This window comes from Phocoena phocoena, chromosome 7 (genome assembly GCF_963924675.1).
Source record: "Phocoena phocoena chromosome 7, mPhoPho1.1, whole genome shotgun sequence".
Classification (NCBI taxonomy): domain Eukaryota; kingdom Metazoa; phylum Chordata; class Mammalia; order Artiodactyla; family Phocoenidae; genus Phocoena; species Phocoena phocoena.
This window is the reverse complement of record NC_089225.1, coordinates 79,279,843-79,297,396: the sequence shown is the minus strand read 5'-3', so window position 1 is coordinate 79,297,396 and position 17,554 is coordinate 79,279,843. Positions and strand designations below refer to the sequence as shown.

The following is a 17,554-nucleotide window of genomic DNA, read 5'->3' as shown; positions in this document are numbered from 1 at the left end:
GCGAGTTTGGTGCCCTTGTAGCCTGCTTACCAAGAAGCTGCTGGTACTGGACGCCTCTTGCTTTCCTCTCTGGTGGCCTGTAGAAGTTCTGGGGATGATTTCTTTTTTTCAGATACAGCATGCAGAACAAATTATGCCTCTAAAGAATCTAGAGTTTCTCTGCAGAGTCTTGTATCGTGAAGTGCCAGTAGCTCATGTGATTTAATGAATATTGTCCTTTACTGTAAAGGTTTTGAATCTACCCCTTTTGGAGAATTTACACTGTAATAGGGACCCACCATTCCTGTCCATGTCTAGGAATGCTTTAATGTCTTTTCTTTAGTTTTTTTGTTAGCGAAGTGACATCTCTGGATTGTTCTATGAGGGTGAAGGGTAGACCTTCAAATTTGATGAAGTGTTTGTTTACATTTAACCTTAGGAATGTCCAATAATTAAGTTTAAATTGTGGAAGTTTATAATCACACTGTCATGCCATTTCTATCAGTAGATTGGAGAAATCCTATTTTAAAAAATTGGCATTTCTTCATATCCGAAGTGACCGGTTTTCTCAGGCTAGTGTGAGAACCAACTGAAAGAGACCGTGATGGGCTCTGTCAAGGTCCTAGAGAAGCAGTTTTGCTCCCTTTCCCTCATTTTGGGCCCACAATCAGCCCTGTTCTTTGGTGGTTCTCCTAATGCTTCACAGGACCCAGGGGTGACTGCTGTACTCTTCATTTAAGGGTTTGCATGTCATTCGTTCTTGCTCTGTTTTCCAGTTGTTCGAAGTTGGAAGACTTGCCTGCGGAGCAGTGGAACCACGCCACGGTCCGCAATGCCTTAAAGGAACTGCTCAAAGAGATGAACCAGAGCACATTAGCCAAAGAATGCCCTCTCTCCCAGGTCAGTGTCTTCAGGAGAAATGAAGAAGCCAAGGGTGGGCTGTCTGGCAGGAGGGGCACACCTGCTCAGACAGCTGTCTTTTATTTTATATTCACACTACATCTTAGGTGGAAAAAAATATGGAGGTTGTGGTGCTTTTTTTTGTAGAGGAGAACTTATCACTTATTGAGAGCTCATATAGTGGGAGTCACATTAAAACATTTTACACTCACAGTCTTTAACTTCTCACGTATGTCGTAGGTATCAGTGTCTCCATTTTATAGATCAAGAAAACAAGGCTCAGAGAAGCACTTTACCTGCCTAAGCTTCCTGAGCTGGTTAAGTGGCAGGTTGCAACCCCAGCTGAGACCTCCCTTGCCAAAGCTCAGGCTTCAAATCACTGTGTTACTTGGTCAATGAAATGGGCCAGCCATGCCAAACCCATCTTAATTTGTTTTTATTTGTTTATTGAGCCTTTTCTAGGTCTAGCAGAGAGAGATGATCTTTGCATCATACACGCTTGTAGAGATTTGAGAGTGAGTTCACCACATGAAAATGTACCACAAGAAAAAGTGATACTCTGTTTTTACTGAACTGATCATAAACTAAAACAAGCCACAAAAATAAGAGATTGAGAGGATCAAAGGGAGGAACAGCAGAAGAAAGGGCTTGCGGTTCCATTTGTGTTCATGGGTGAAGGCCCCACTTTTGCTAATAAGATAATATTTTGGTGGCTATGGGGAGTGGCTTAGAACTGCTGTGAAATGAACTCAGGTTAACATTATTTAAAGCCATGAATGGAAATCCATTTTCTGGTGTGAGTTGCTACACTTGATTTAAGACAGTAGACTACATGTCTGTCAAATTCAAGGGAAGATGACAAGAACCATAGAAACTTGATGTGTCCTGAGCTACGTTCCGGGATAATAGTCTTTGGGGCCTAGCAGGAAGCCTAGTGGTTAAGAGCTTGCATTGTGGAATCAGTCAGATCTGGATTCGTGTCCTGGCTTGCAAGCTTTTGTGACCTCATCTTTATAAGCCTGTTTCGTTGTGTGTAAAACCAGGAGAGTAATAGTTCTAAGTCATATAATGAGGAGTAATGAGATAAATCACATAAATTCTTGGCCTGGTACGTCGCATACAGTGATACTCCATAAATAGTACCAGTTGTTATTCCTGAGACATGATATTATTGGTGTGAACTGAATAATTTTTATATACGTCTTGGAGAGTGTTTTGGAATTGAGATCCTCTGAGACAAAGCCTGCTATTCATATTTTTGCTTCCAGAAAATCAGGACGGCATGTGCCTGAGTGGTAGATTGAAGGGGACCCATCAGTTACATCCCTACTTTTGTGCTTACAGCTTTCACATAGGCCATTTCAATACCTACCTGTAGGTATGTCCACAGGTGCTAAAGCTTGTTGCTAGAATTTTGATTTATTCCAATGTGATCGCTTATGAAGTTCTAAAAATAAATATTTTGAATTATTCTGATCATATACAGGGACTGGATAAAGAACAATATAGGGAAAAAAATTTTCAATCATTTCTCCTAAATTTTACGATTCGTCACAATTAATTTTCTCTTGGATTTACTTGAAAGTCAAATTGGGCTTTGCCTAGAAGTGGACAAGCTCCTAACAATATCACCAATTCAGAATTTTATCCAGGGCTTTTGAGGCCTATGGGAATTTGGTCAGAATTGATCTATTGTGATTATTAGGTTTGGTTATAACTATAAAATGTGGCTAGAGGGACAGCCTGAGCGGAAAGAACCCACATTAGGGGCTGAGCACCCTGAGCTCTCATCTCAGTAATTTTTTTTGTTTGTTTTTTTGGCCATACCACGTGGCTTATGGGATTGAACCCGGGCCCCGGCAATGAAAGCACTGAGTCCTAACCACTGTACCACCAGGGAATTCCCGAATCTCAGTTCTTTTATGTTGAATGTGTGATCCTGGGCAAGCCCATCCACGCTCAGAGCCTCATTAAACTCGTCTGTAAACTGGGCATGATTGTATCCACATAATGTCACATAATTTGCAGGGTTGTCTTGAGATTCAAATGAGAACATCTTTACCCCTGCTGTAAAAATCCTCTTTTCTCCCCCATTTTCTGTTCTCATTGCTTGCCCACCTAGTTGCCCAACCTAAAAAGTTTCTTTGCTGTCACTCTCATATTAGATATACTGGATTCTACCACCGCTGTATCTAAAATCTTCCTCCTTTGTGCCATTGCCTTGTTTAGACTTTTGTCACCTCTCATGTGAAATATTTTCAGTCATCCCGCATCATAATCTTTCTCCTGCCACCTGCTTCTCCAAAGCTAACGTTGTGCCATTTCCTCGTCTACAAGCCTCCAGAGACTCCCCCTGCTCAGCCTGTAGGAAGAACAGACTGCACAGCATAGCCCGTGTATACCGTCAAGATGCCACTAACCTGATTTCCCACCAGTCGCCTTCCTCCCTCTACCTACATCCACTCTGTGCTCCAAACCGTGCAACTAATTGTTCTGAAACATTAAACATTGCTCAAACTTCACCAAAATATTCCCAAGGGTGGGAGCAACCTAATTAGTACCATTAGCACTTCAGGTCTGACAAAGCAACTTCTTATGTTACTTTTACAATTCATGAAAAGTAATACACAGTTTACTCCATATACCTGTGTTTCTGCTCTTTTTAAAAATGCCATAAAAATCGCTTTCCTTGTTAAATTATTAACCTCCCCTGTGCACATGAGAGTCGTCCTCAAGGGAGATGTACCATGTTAATCTGTGGCTTTGCTGGCCCCTGCACACAATGATGGTGACCTCAGAGTCCTGCAGTGTGACACTACCTTGCTTTTGCTGTGCGATTTCTCTCGACTAGCAGGCACCACTCTCTTCTGCTTGAGGAAACCTTTCAAATTCCAGCTGGAAAGTCACTGCTGGTGAAGAACCCTGACCTTCTGATTAAAGTAGTTGCTTCTTCTGCTTTTAGTAGCCTTTTGGACACACCCCTGTCACAGCACTTATCACAGCCTGTTGTCAGTGTTATCTGCCAGTTCTTGTCACTTACTGGACTGCCCAGATAGCAGAAGCCATCTCTTATCTCCGTGTTCTCAGCATTCAGTACAGTGTATATCTTCCATGTTGTTACTCTAATGCAGGAGTTCTAAACTTTGGCCCAGTTGAGCTTTGGGGCTGGATATTCTTAGTGGTGGGAGAATGTCCTGTGGTCCTGTGTATTGTGGGATGTTTAGCAGCATCCCTGATCTCTATCCACTAGACGCCAGTAGCATCCCCCCTACCCAAACCCCCCGCCCTGTGACAACCAAAATGTCTCCAGACATTGCCAAGTATCCTTTGATGGGAGGAAAATCACTCTTGGTTGAGAGCCACTGCTCTCTAATGTATTAATTTAATAAATTCAATATTAAAATGTTTTAGAAAGTTTTATAAAATGTAAAGTTTTATTATTTACAGTGTTCTTGGCAGCTCTAAAATGTTTTGAGTGAGAAACAGTGAATACAGTACTTTGGTGGTTGATGCCCAGTACATTTTCAGTCAAACAGGGGCTCAGTTCTGTTGCTTAGATATGGAGGAGGTTTGATTTAGGCTTCCGGTATGCTGTGTGATTATGGAAAATCTCACTGGGGGAGTCCTTCTCAGCCAGCACGGGCATGTAATGTGGGCACCTGAATTAATCCTATGGCTGTTACCCTGAAACGTTCTGGATTATTCGCTTAAATTGCATAGCTGGATTGCATTTTGGTGTGGAGATAAGCTCACTCATTTTGTTGGTGGTTGTCATAGAATAGGTGCATACATTTTTGTTCAATCTGTGCAGTGTGAAAGAGAATGACTTTTTGTTCTGAGGCAGTGAATCAGTAATTAAAAAATGTATTTTACCAGCTTTAGTGGGGTCCCAGTTAAGAGTCAGGTACTTTACAATGGACTGGGGGTGCAGTGGTGAGGATGAGAGAGAGATGAAGCTTTCAGTGTAGGAAGAAGAGAGTGGGGCACCAAATACTACTTCAAAGCAGAATGGTAGACGATTGGGCTATCTAAGATATTCTCAGTTCATGAGTAAAAGATGCCTGCCTAACATAATTCTCCCTTACTACCCCCAAGCCAAATCATATTAGGTATTTCCTCACTTAAGTTGGGCAATTGCATAAAAGAATGATTTAGTGGCTAGTATATATTTTCTTGAACATCCCAGTGGTCTACATTTCAAAAGAGCAGCCTTAAAGGCAGAAGGAAAGAGTGGAAAAGTCCATAAAAGGGCAACAATTGTAGGCTGAGGCATATATATTTAAAGGGAGGGAAGTCATGATTTAGCTGTATTCTCTCTGGCCAGGTGCTTGGAAAGTATAGATTGTGTTTGTGTGTCTGTGTATTTATTTTTGATTTCACCTTTCAAAATGTGTTTAAGTGCTGACAGCCTCTTCCTTTTCCTCTGATGTCCCCCTGAGTCACCACTTCCAGCCTCTTCCATCAGCCCGTAGTCTGTCCCAAGCATCCTAATTTCCTATACTTTAGACCCAGGTCTCCCTTATTAAAATGGTCTCTGACTTCCAATTTGAAAACATTATGGACACACCTTTCTGTGGCTCACTAATTTTTTTACTGAAGGAAGAGTTAAAAGACAAAACCCCAGGTCCTCAGGGTTTCAATCCATTAAACTAAGAAGAGCTAACAGTGCCTGCCTTGATCACCTCATAGGTTATTAGGATGATCCAATGGAATGACAATTTGCAAATGTAGGCGCACCTTCCAGTGTCCCCCTGCCTCCCCTCCTAACTTTATCTCTGCGACACTAGACATGCTTTAAAAAATTTTTTGTGGTAAAAATATATAACATGAAATTTATCATTTTAATAAGTTTTAAGTTTTTAAGTTTACAATTCAGTGGTATTAATTACATTTACATGTTGTACGACCATCACCCCCCCGCCCCCCCTCGATCTATTTCCAAAATTTTTCACCGCCCCAGACAAAAGGTCTGTAACCATTAAGCAATAATTACCCATTCTTCTCTCCCCCAACAGCCCCTGGTAACCTCTATTCTGTTTTGCGTCTCTATGAATTTGCTTATTCTAGACGTCTCATAAAAGCAGAATCATAGAATATTTGTCCTTTTGTGCTGGCTCATTTCACTTAGCATACAGATACGTTTTTAAAACAGCTCTGTCCCATGCCCCTAGTTGAGGTTTTATTGCCAAATATTTGAGGAGCAAGATGACTGATGGGAGTTTTTGAACTGTGAAAAGGTTACTAGATTTCCAGTATGATGGTGATGTAGTGTTTATATAGTCTTTTAAAGACATAGATTGTAAGATAATGATTTCTGTCATCCTAGGCAAGTCTTGCCCATTTGGGGATCATTAAAGGAACAACTTAAATGTACAATATGCCAAAATAATGAGGCAGTGAAATCAAGCAGCCACTTGGGTCAATAGAAAAGAACAAATTGATCATGTGCTCATCTACAGACAAGTGGCTGATCAACTGCCTGGACCAGTATTGTCTTAACCAGTTGCCAACTGTTCATTTCATTTAATCTTAAATTCACGGGTGTCGTGGGGATGCATCCTGTCCCGTGTGAATGAGGTGCCAGCTGTCCATTTCAGTTATTTTCATGCAAGGTTGTTTTAGATCATGGCCCAACCTCATGAACTTTGGTCAAAGAGGGCTCACAGGTGACAACTTCTAAATAATTTCCAGTGGGTGATTGAGATGACCATCTGAAATGATTGCACGGAGAGGAGAGAGCTGGCGTCCGCTGGCTCCACCTCTTCTGTGCTAGGCCTTCTCTGCAGACCAACTCTGAATCCTTACAGCCTCTGAGGCAGGTATCAGTATTCCCCTTTCACAGACGAGGGTGCCCCTGTCAGACGAGCAAACCATTCGTCAGTCCCCTAGAGGAGGAGCTCTCGAATAAGCCTAGAGGAAGTGTTTCTTTCAACTAGAATGGCAAAAGCTTTCCATTCTGATAGTATAACTCAGAAATGAGGCTGGAAAGGGACAGTAGAAAGTGGCCAAGTACCATTAATTTCTCATGATAAAGTAATTCCTCCAAATTATTTTTTTCCCTTTCCTATAACCTTAATTGGAGTATCATTATGATCTCATGTTTAATATGTTATTTAACGTATTACCAAGCAGAATGACAAGGCTGAAAACAAGCAAAGAATGCATATATCATTCATTGCCTGCCTCATGCTCTGTCCTCTGTGTTCAGGTGGGAAGGGGGGCCGTGAGATGCCAGCTTCTCCCCCTACTTCTTGCTCAGACAGGGCATTCTCACCTATGGACCGCGTAACCATTCACTTTGGTTTTAAAATGTTCTCTTTTACAGTGAGTGTATTATGCATCTGAAGTTTAGCTACTCTTAGTATAATTTTGCTGTTCAAACAAATCTCACTAAGCCAAAGGAAAAGTGGTGAGAGATACACAATTATTTTATCTTTCTTTTTTTGGGGGGAGGAAAAGGGGATGCTCAGATCTCTGTCTTTCCAAGTATATTGTACAAATCATCTTAACCTGTGTTTATTGTTTTGCTTTTTCTATTAAGTTTTAAATTGCCTTTAGGTTCCTTAGCTTTCTCTGATTCTACACTTCTTAACTCATATAAGGGGCTGAAACTTTTTGTTTTATTTTTTGTCACCTTGTTTCTTGCTTTGTCTAAAGCATTGGTTGCAAAATCCACTTGGAGCTTGTGCTAGCTGATGGAGATGGTGATGAACATTTCCCATGAAACAGTGTGGCCTGATGGTAGCATCTCTTTGTGGTGCTTCCTGATGCTATTTGACTTTGGGCAAGATGCTTCTTCATTCTGAGTTTCTGAGCCCTTGGTTTGAAAAATGCAACCATACTTATAATCACAGGTGACATCTCTTTTCTGGGCTAGTCAGAAACAAACAAGTGAGTTTAAAATTTGTCTCAGGAGGCTAAAAGAAAATTTATTTTTCTTAGCTATAATTTCTACTTAGCTGTAAAAAGTATTAGTAACAATACTATAATATTCTCTTGCAGTTGGCTTAGAGCAAATTCAAATGAGCTAATAAGCTTGGCAGTAACTAATTCTGATATATTTTGATTCCTCAGAACCTTATTTTATTAAAAAATAACTTTTAAATATAAGTGGCAGATGTGTCAGAGTGACTGCAAATGAGGAAACTTAGATTTTTATCCCCCATCTACATTCTTCATATTTAAAATTTCATGATTGATTACAAAGAAGCCTGAAACTTTCAAAAATTTTTCTGTAGTTAGGAAGACATGTTAAACCTTCCTATTTATTTTAATACGTAATATTTTTCATAAAATAGCTTTGTCTACAGTCACTGTCTTTGTGCTGTTTATGGCTGTGACTAAGTGTGAGAGGGGCTGCCTCGATTGCCCATCGTACACATCATCCTCCTTTCTTTCTCACATCCCACCACCATGAGAAGTGAAGCATGCTTCCTAAATGCAAAGTCATTTTAATATTATTAGTCATTTAATATTAGCCTATTTAATTATAATATAAATATTAATATTTAATAAAACATAGTCCCTTTGTTTAAGTGTTAAAAATAACAGCACACATATCTTCTGGGTTATTTGAATCAGTATTACTTTATATTAACATGGATACTGAGGAGGTGGCTGTATTCTGGATTGAAAAAGTAACTCATATCATGTTCATTTATCAAAAAGATGGAGGTATTCTAAAAGGCCAATTGTATGGTTGCTCTCGAATGATTGGAAAACATAAAAGAGCAATGTAGACTACAAAATTATATACATATTTTTAAAAGCAGTGAATGGAAATTAGATATTTTTTGGCAGGGTGGTAGGTGGGAGAGATTTTAATTATTACTCATCCCATTTTGCAGCAACTGTATCTCATCAGGTCTAAGACGCTACTGATTGTAAGATGCATCCCAATTTCAGTGATATTAAAGTACAATCATCCCTTGGTATCCCAGGAGATTGGTTTCAGGACCTCCATGCGGATACCAAAATCCTCAGATTCCCAAGTCCCTTGTATAAAATGACATAGTACTTGCATATAACCTATGCACATCCTCCCATATACTTTAAGTCATCTCTAGATTAAATGCTATGTTAATAGTTGCTGGGGTGTGTGTAGAAAATTCAAGTTTTGCTTTTTGGAACTTTCTGGAATTTTTTTTCCCAAATATTTTCAATCCACAGTTGTTTGAATCCCTGGATGAGGAACCATCCAGGGATACGGATACCGAGGGATGACTGTATTTTTAAAACGTGGCTGTAGAATGGATGCAATGTGGTAAATACAGATTCTCTGTGCCCCAGGACCTCTGGAGAACACTATTCCTTGTAGAGTAAAAGTCAGCATGTGCGGGGTCTGTGTTAGCCCCTTTCAATTTTGTTTATAATGAATTAAGTTTTGATGTTTTAAAAGTAAATTGACATAACATTAAGATGACCTTGTAGTGTGCGTCCAGAGTATTCTAGCGAGGCCTAGTGGTTCAGACTCAAGCTTTGAGAATATAGCAGTCTAATTTAGGGTTAGAAAGTGTTCATAATTGAAACTGTAATGGTAAGACATAACATGACCTTTCATCTTAAATATCCCCAAGATGTACCTCTTCTGTTTTTAAAGCTCTCTCAGGTTGAATTATAAAAATTTGTATCAGTAGAGCTACTTTAAGTGTCAACTAACTGTAAAGACCTGCAGGGAGTTAATATGAATAAAAGGTGCCACAAATTTGAAGAGACATTTCTGGTGACTAAAGTTTCTCATGTTATAGGAAACTGTCTTTATTTGCTACCCAGATCCTTTGCTCGGTTCATAGCTTAAACCTATTTATTTTTTGTTCTGTGGTCAGCAGAGTTAGAAACTCACTTATAAAATATGGGGAAGAGAGCAAACCTGACTGAGTCTTTGGGTAGCTAACTCCTTTTTTTTCCTATTACCTTTTAATTATTATTATTATTATTATTTTATTATATAAGTTTCAGATGTACAGCATTTACTGTTTGACATCTGTGTGTACTACAAAGTGATCACCACCACAAGTATAGTTACCATCCAACACCATACAGTTGAGCCCCTTCACCAATTTCAGCTACCCCAAAACCCTCCTCCCCTCTGGTAACCACTAATCTGGTCTCTGTATCTATTAGTTGGTTTTTATTTTATTTTTTTTTAAGATACCACACGAGTGAAATCATACAGCATTTGTGTTTCTCTGATTTATTTCACTTAGCATAATGCCTTCAAGGTCCATCCATGTTGTTGCAAATGTCAGGATTTCATTCTTTTTTTATGGCTGAGTAGTATTCCTCTGTGTATATATACCACATCTCCCAACTCCTTTTTATTTATTATTATTTTTTTATTTTTATTTTTTTAAACATCTTTAATGGAGTATAATTGCTTTACAATGGTGTGTTAGTTTCTGCTTTATAACAAAGTGAATCAGTTATACATATACATATGTCCCCATATCTCTTCCCTCTTGCATCTCCCTCCCTCCCACCCTCCCTATCCAACCCCTCTAGGTGGTCACAAACCACCTAGCTGATCTCCCTGTGCTATGTGGCTACTTCCCACTAGCTATCTATTTTATGTTTGGTAGTGTATATATGTCCATGCCACTCTCTCACTTGGGCACAGCTTACCCTTCCCCCTCCCCATATCCTCAAGTCCATGCTCTAGTAGGTCTGGGTCTTTATTCCTGTCTTACCCCTAGGTTCTTCATGACCTTTTTTTTTTTTCTTAGATTCCATATATATGTGTTAGCATACAGTATTTGTTTTTCTCTTTCTGACTTACTTCACTCTGTATGACAGACTCTAGGTCCATCCACCTCACTACACATAACTCAATTTCGTTTCTTTTTATGGCTGAGTAATATTCCATTGTATATATGTGCCACATCTTCTTTATCCATTCGTCTGTTGATGGACACTTAGGTTGCTTACATCTCCTGGCTATTGTAAATAGAGCTGCAACGAACATTTTAGTACATGACTCTTTTTGAATTATGGTTTTCTCAGGGTATATGCCCAGTAGTGGGATGGCTGGGTCCTATGGTAGTTCTATGTTTAGTTTTTTAAGGAACCTCCATACTGTTCTCCATAGTGGCTGTATCAATTTACATTCCCACCAACATTGCAAGAGGGTTCCCTTTTCTCCACACCCTCTCCAACATTTATTGTTTCTAGATTTTTTGATGATGGCCATTCTGACCGATGTGAGATGATATCTCATTGTACTTTTCATTTGCATTTCTCTAATGATTAATGATGTTGAGAATTCTTTCATGTGTTTGTTGGCAATCTGTATATCTTCTCTGGAGAAATGTCTATTTAGGTCTTCTGCCCATTTTTGGATTGGGTTGTTTGTTTTTGTGTTATTGAGCTGCATGAGCTGCTTGTAAATTTTGGAGATTAATCCTTTGTCAGTTGCTTCATTTGCAAAATTTTCTCCCATTCTAAGGGTTGTCTTTTGGTCTTGTTTATGGTTTCCTTCGCTGTGCAAAAGCTTTGAAGTTTCATTAGGTCCCATTTGTTTATTTTTGTTTTTATTTCCATTTCTCTAGGAGGTGGGTCAAAAAGGATCTTGCTGTGATTTATGTCATAGGGTGTTCTGCCTATGTTTTCCTCTAAGAGTTTGATAGTGTCTGGCCTTACATTTAGGTTTTTAATCCATTTTGAGTTTCTTTTTGTGTATGGTGTTAGGGAGTGTGTTCTAATTTCATACTTTTATATGTAGCTGTCCAGTTTTCCCAGCACCACTTATTGAAGAGGCTGTCTTTTCTCCACTGTATATTCTTGCCTCCTTTATCAAAGATAAGGTGACCATATGTGCGTGGGTTTATTTCTGGGCTTTCTATCCTGTTCCATTGATATATATTTCTGTTTTTGTGCCAGTACCATACTGTCTTGATTACTGTAGCTTTGTAGTATAGTCTGAAGTCAGGGAGCCTGATTCCTCCAGCTCCATTTTTCGTTCTCAATATTGCTTTGGCTATTTGGGGTCTTTTGTGTTTCCATACAAATTGTGAAATTTCTTGTTCTAGTTCTGTGAAAGGTACCAGTGGTAGTTTGATAGGGATTGCATTGAATCTGTAGATTGCTTTGGGTAGTAGAGTCATTTTCACAATGTTGATTCGTCCAATCCAAGAACATGGTGTGTCTCTCCATCTATTTGTATAATCTTTAATTTCTTTCATCAGTGTCTTATAATTTTCTGCATACAGGTCTTTTGTCTCCTTCGGTAGGTTTATTCCTAGAGGTTTTATTCTTTTTGTTGCAATGGTAAATGGGAGTGTTTTCTTAATTTCACTTTCAGATTTTTCATCACTAGTGTATAAGAATGCCAGAGATTTCTGTGCATTAATTTTGTATCCTGCTACTTTACCAAATTCATTGATTAGCTCTAGTAGTTTTCTGATAGCATCTTTTGGATTCTCTATGTATAGTATCATGTCATCTGCAAACAGTGACAGCTTTACTTCTTCTTTTCCGATTTGGATTCCTTTTTCTTCTCTGATTGCTGTGGCTAAAACTTCCAAAACTATGTTGAATAAGAGTGGTTACCAACTCCTTTTTAAATGAGTGTGAACCGACTCTAGTGTAAGACCATCTGGTGATGAAACCAGCAGAAGCCCAGATACTCATTTTCTTGCCACATAGATTGACACTCGCCACTAACACAAGAGTGTTAATGAAGATGCATCTGGAGCAAAGACAAAGTAGGAAGTCCAGGGAGTGGGGGAAATGTGGATTATCTGAGACCAGAGTAATATGGATTTGTGTCCTGGTCTTAAGGACCAGGAAGAGTTGAGGGGCAGCTCCAGGCAGTACTTAAAACACTTTCCATTTTAATCTTTCTAGATCACTTTGTGATAGAAGGTTTAGCTCTGACTTCTGCCATGGCTATATATCTTATGCCTTTCCAGAGGGTAACATTCATACAAACAACGTAGAAAGATGACAAGTACATTTGCAGTTATTCACATAAACCAGAGTAGCTGGTGCATCTGTTATTAGGCTGCTTTCATGTTAAATTTTTTATTATTTTGACATTTCAGTTTGGCATTTTTAAATTTCATCTTTGTCCCTTTTCATCTGTTATATTTCAGTGACTCAGATATCCCACATCAGAGCTGTGTTAGACACAAGGGAGAGAAAAAAAAAGAAACAGACACTGTCCTCAAGGATCTCACAAACTGGGACAGAGAGAAAAGCTCAGCCCAGAGAGGGAAGGAACTAGCCCAGCTAGCCAAGAGACTTCTTTACTCCTTTGTTAATAACATACAAAAGCAGAGCCCTGCCTCAGGAAGATTAGGATTCCATTGATCCTTTAAGGCAGCAGGCAAGGCTCCAAGTTCTGTGATACACTCAGGTGATACTGGCTCTTTGTGTTCTAGGGCTGTGTTCAGATCCTCAGATTAAAAGAGTTCTCTTTACTATCTCCCCTTAGAGAACAGAATTGTCATTTAGAGATCAGCAACTGCAGGGAGGATAGCCATCTGCTATATAGAAAGAACCAGAGGTTTCTGTGAATTGAATTAGGACCTCCCTCCCCCATCAGTACTGCATAGTGATTAAAAAAGAGGGAGTCTGTGGGCTTATAGAGGAAACTGTCTTAAATGGGAGTCTGTGCAGGACTGTCTACTGGCATTTGAACCTAAATAACTTGTCAATGCCTTGATTTATTGTTATCCTTTTTATCTTGACTACTTTGTCGAAATGACATTAGAAGTTCCAAGATTTCCCTCAACTGTTCCATATCTGGGGAAAACTTTTTTAAGAAAGATGAGATTTCAAGGCAGGATATAAAGCCTTACGTAGGTCTATTTGGATCTCTTGACTCGTTTATGTCCATTTGTTTTTAGACAGAATTTGCAGAAATAAAATCTATGTATAAAACATACACATGTACTGTCACAGTCATTCAGGTATAAGTTAACATCTGCCACGAATGTTGGTCCGAACATGCCATATTGACTGGAAACATATCTCTGTATGAAATTGAATTCAAGGTGTGCAGTTTTAATTTTTCAGTGGTAAGTTAGGTTATGCTCCCTTTCTCTTTCCTGTTAACTGCAATTTCAAACAAATCAGCTAAAGGGTTGAGCTGAGGAGCGAGAGGAATATGAAGAGCAAGAAGGAATCAGGTACTTAAACACTCAAAGTTTTAGCTTTGATGCATTTTTGCTTGAAACACAGAACAAGTGTTATGTTTAGTTTCCCCTGCTCTAAAATAGCACTGTTAATTTTTTCATTTGGTGAATTTTCACACAAGTGCTAATCACACGTTTCTATAAATTATATTAATTTAACTTATTTCCCTAAATGTTGTTCTGTAGTGTGTAGCACGGATGTTCTCAGATTCTTGGCTATGTAAGCTTGTTGCAGTTGGAAGCGGAACAGAAACATCTGAGAGGCATTATTTGGATTACAGATGCAGGAGCATCTGATCTCACCTTTTGCTCGGGTTCCTAAATCACAAGTGTTCTTTCCCTTTGCATTCAATGTGTGTCCTGCCCCCTCCATCTTTGACATTGCTCCAGGGTTGGTTTTATGGAGAATGCGCTGTCATTGTACAAGTTAAAGGATAGTAAGTTTCGTTAATCATATTTAATAGTTTAGTTTGCAGGAGGGTGACTGCTTCAAATTTAAAAGACAAAGGAGATTGGTATGGACTAAAATGTGCCCTTTCTTGTCCCTGACAAGGAATACTCATATTTATGGAAAAATAACTTTTTTTTTTCTTTACAGAGTATGATTTCATCCATTGTAAATAGCACATATTATGCCAACGTGTCAGCAACCAAGTGCCAGGAGTTTGGGAGATGGTATAAGAAGTACAAGAAGATTAAAGGTAAACTGACTTTTATTTTTGAAGCCTATTTTCAGTTTCTTAGGTCAAGGAGTTGTTGATTCTTGGGAATTTATGCTAATTTAGATACAATTTTTAATAAAATTTTATATACTTTTTTATAATTGTAGGATTCTTTTTTTTAATTGAAGTATAGTTGGTTTACAATATTGTGTTAGTTTCAGGTATATAGCAAAGTGATTCAGTTATACATGTATATATATATGTGTGTATATATATATATGTGTGTATTTTATTCAGATTCTTTTCCATTTTAGGTTATTATAAGATGTTGAATATAGTTTCCTGTGCTATACAGGAAAGCCTTGTTATTTGTCTATTTTATATATAGTGGTGTTTATCTGTTAATTCCATACTCCTAATTTATCTGCCCCCTTCTCCTTTGGCAACCACAGGTTTGTTTTCTATGTCTGTGATTCTGTTTCTGTTTTGTAAATAAGTTCATTTGCATTATTTTTTCGAGATTCCACATATAAGTGATATCATAAATATTTGTCTTTCTGAAAGTCTGACTTCAGTCAGTATGATGATCTCTAGGTCCATCCATGTTGCTGCAAATGGCAATATTTCATTGTTTTTCTGTGGCTGAGTAATATCTATTCATCCGTTGATGGACACTTAAGTTGCTTCCATGTCTTGACTGTTGTAAGTAGTGCTGCTATGAACATTGGGGTGCAAGATAAGATTCTTAATATTTTCATCAAGAGATCCAGATTGACTCCCTTAAAACTAAGATGGTGTTAGAACTAAAGTAAAATTCTTAGCATAATATATGAAGTGTGTAGTTTTCACAAGAGATGCTTGTGAAGGCTGAGATCTTTAAAAATATTTTGAAGTTGTATACTTCAGAGAGGCATGTCTACTTAAAAAGCTCAATCAATAAATCATTTTCATTAATTTATTAATGAAAAAAGCAGTCATTCTAGGTTAAATCAGCACTTATAGTTTAAGTACCAATTATCAAATTGAAATGACTGTGTGGTATCAGGAAATCTTTGGTCAGAAATGGAGTTTTGATGTTGTGTTTATTTGGAGACAATTCCAGAACAGTGGTTAAAGCAAAGGGACTCTGCAGTCAGGAGGACTTGTATTCAAATCTTTGTCTTCTGTTTACTAGCTGTGTGAGCCTGAACAAATTATTTAACTTCACCAAGACTCAATCTCCTTATCTGAAAATTGGAAGTAATAAAAGTAAGTCACTGGCTAGCTGTGAGGACTAAATATGTTAATACTGGCACAAAGTAATCTCTTAATAAACAATAGCTATAATATTGTAACAATAATTAATGGTAGTAATTCTACTAGCAGCAATATATTATATATAGAATTATATCTGGTCCTGAATACACCATTCTCATATAATAAATGGCATGCTATTTAGGCCATCCAGCCCTTTAAATATATGTGATATTTTGCCTTTGCAAATTTGTCAATGCTGGAAAAATTCTGCTGTTCTCACCCCACTTCAAATGCTATTCAATTCAAGTGCTACCAACCCCTGAGGGGATTGGGGGATAGCTTGGTAACAGAACAGGTTGATGTTTGAGGGTTCTTCTAGTTCTTATTTTGCCTGATGATGACATCATTCATCATGCTTTATTATAGGTATTCAGAGACTTGCTGATGGTTCACTGCCCCTGTTGAGAGGGTTAAATGACAATTTATGGTAGGCAGGTAAAAGTAAAGGATTAATTTATTTGTTTTTACTACCTGTAGTTTTCCTCTAGGGAAACAGTATGGAACTAATGCCTCTTGGCTGTTGAGTATTTGGGAGTTTGTTTACAAAGTTACCTTTTGAGAAAATGAGCTTTATTTGCATTGGTGGCACATTTCTGATTACAAAGGAATGAGAGCATTTTATGCTAAATATACAATTTATAAGGAAAGTCAAGTTGTTGAACTACCCAGGAGAAATTAAGTTCACTAAAAATTGGATTAAGATCCATTCCTTTTCAATATATTCTAAAATTCTTAGGACCCTCTAGTTTCTGGCTTGGGTACTTGCTTTACAATGTTATTAATATTAACTCCTGTACAGGATAAGATGAATAACTCCTTCTCATTATAAGACATGATTGTGTGGTTCGGAAGTGTTCCTTTTCTGTAAGTGTTGTCTCCAAGTTTTCCCTTTAAAATCAGATTGTTAAAGTGCTTGAACAATATCCTCTTTGCCTAAAAATCAAAAGAATCACGCAGCTTCAAGGTCATTTGTTAGATCCAATTTACTTGCTATTATAAGAGAAAGGAAGAGAGCGTTCTCTTTTAATAGTCTGGAGTATAATTCCAGATTCAAAAAGACTGGAAACTCTTCACTCTAGTGTTTTCAGAATCGCCACTACAGAATCTGTGTGTGTGTGTGTGTGTGTGTGTGTGTGTGTGTGTGGTCTGTGTGTGTATATATCTGTTCACACACACATTAACACTTATGTCTTCTACTTTTCTCCTTTCTTTCTTAGCAAGTCAATTCTTCAAGCTCTATTTTTTTCTTCAAGATAGTAAATGCACAGTTAAATCTTTAAGTGTCATAAAAGCAGACTGAGACCTTGATTTCAATCAGGAGGTCAAGGATCCACACCTGAAGAGGCGGCCAGATGCTGTGTACACATGCTATTCAAAGAGATGGAGCTAGTCATTGCTGTTAGAAAGTGTGTGTGTGCATGTGTGTGTGTCACTAGGAGGAGAAAAGGGAAGGTTAAGGTATGTGTGAAGTAAACACAAGCTGCCATAAAACAGTTCAAGTGGTGTTGATTCATCAACCAAGGGAGTGGGAGGAAAAACAAAGAATTCATGACAGGTATAATGGTGTAGAGAAAATAAACACCC

General features: G+C 38.2%; 1 protein-coding gene across 2 annotated transcripts in view; it reads left to right on the top strand.

Moving 5' to 3' along the window:
- The window catches only part of SATB2 (SATB homeobox 2), a 190,181-nt gene that overhangs the window by 75,755 nt on the left and 96,872 nt on the right, over positions 1-17,554 (top strand). For both annotated transcript variants that reach the window (XM_065880456.1, XM_065880455.1), the window contains 2 exons: positions 756-879; positions 14,611-14,713. In XM_065880456.1, the coding sequence (XP_065736528.1) occupies positions 756-879; positions 14,611-14,713 (227 nt within the window). The remainder of the gene's footprint in view (positions 1-755; positions 880-14,610; positions 14,714-17,554) is intronic.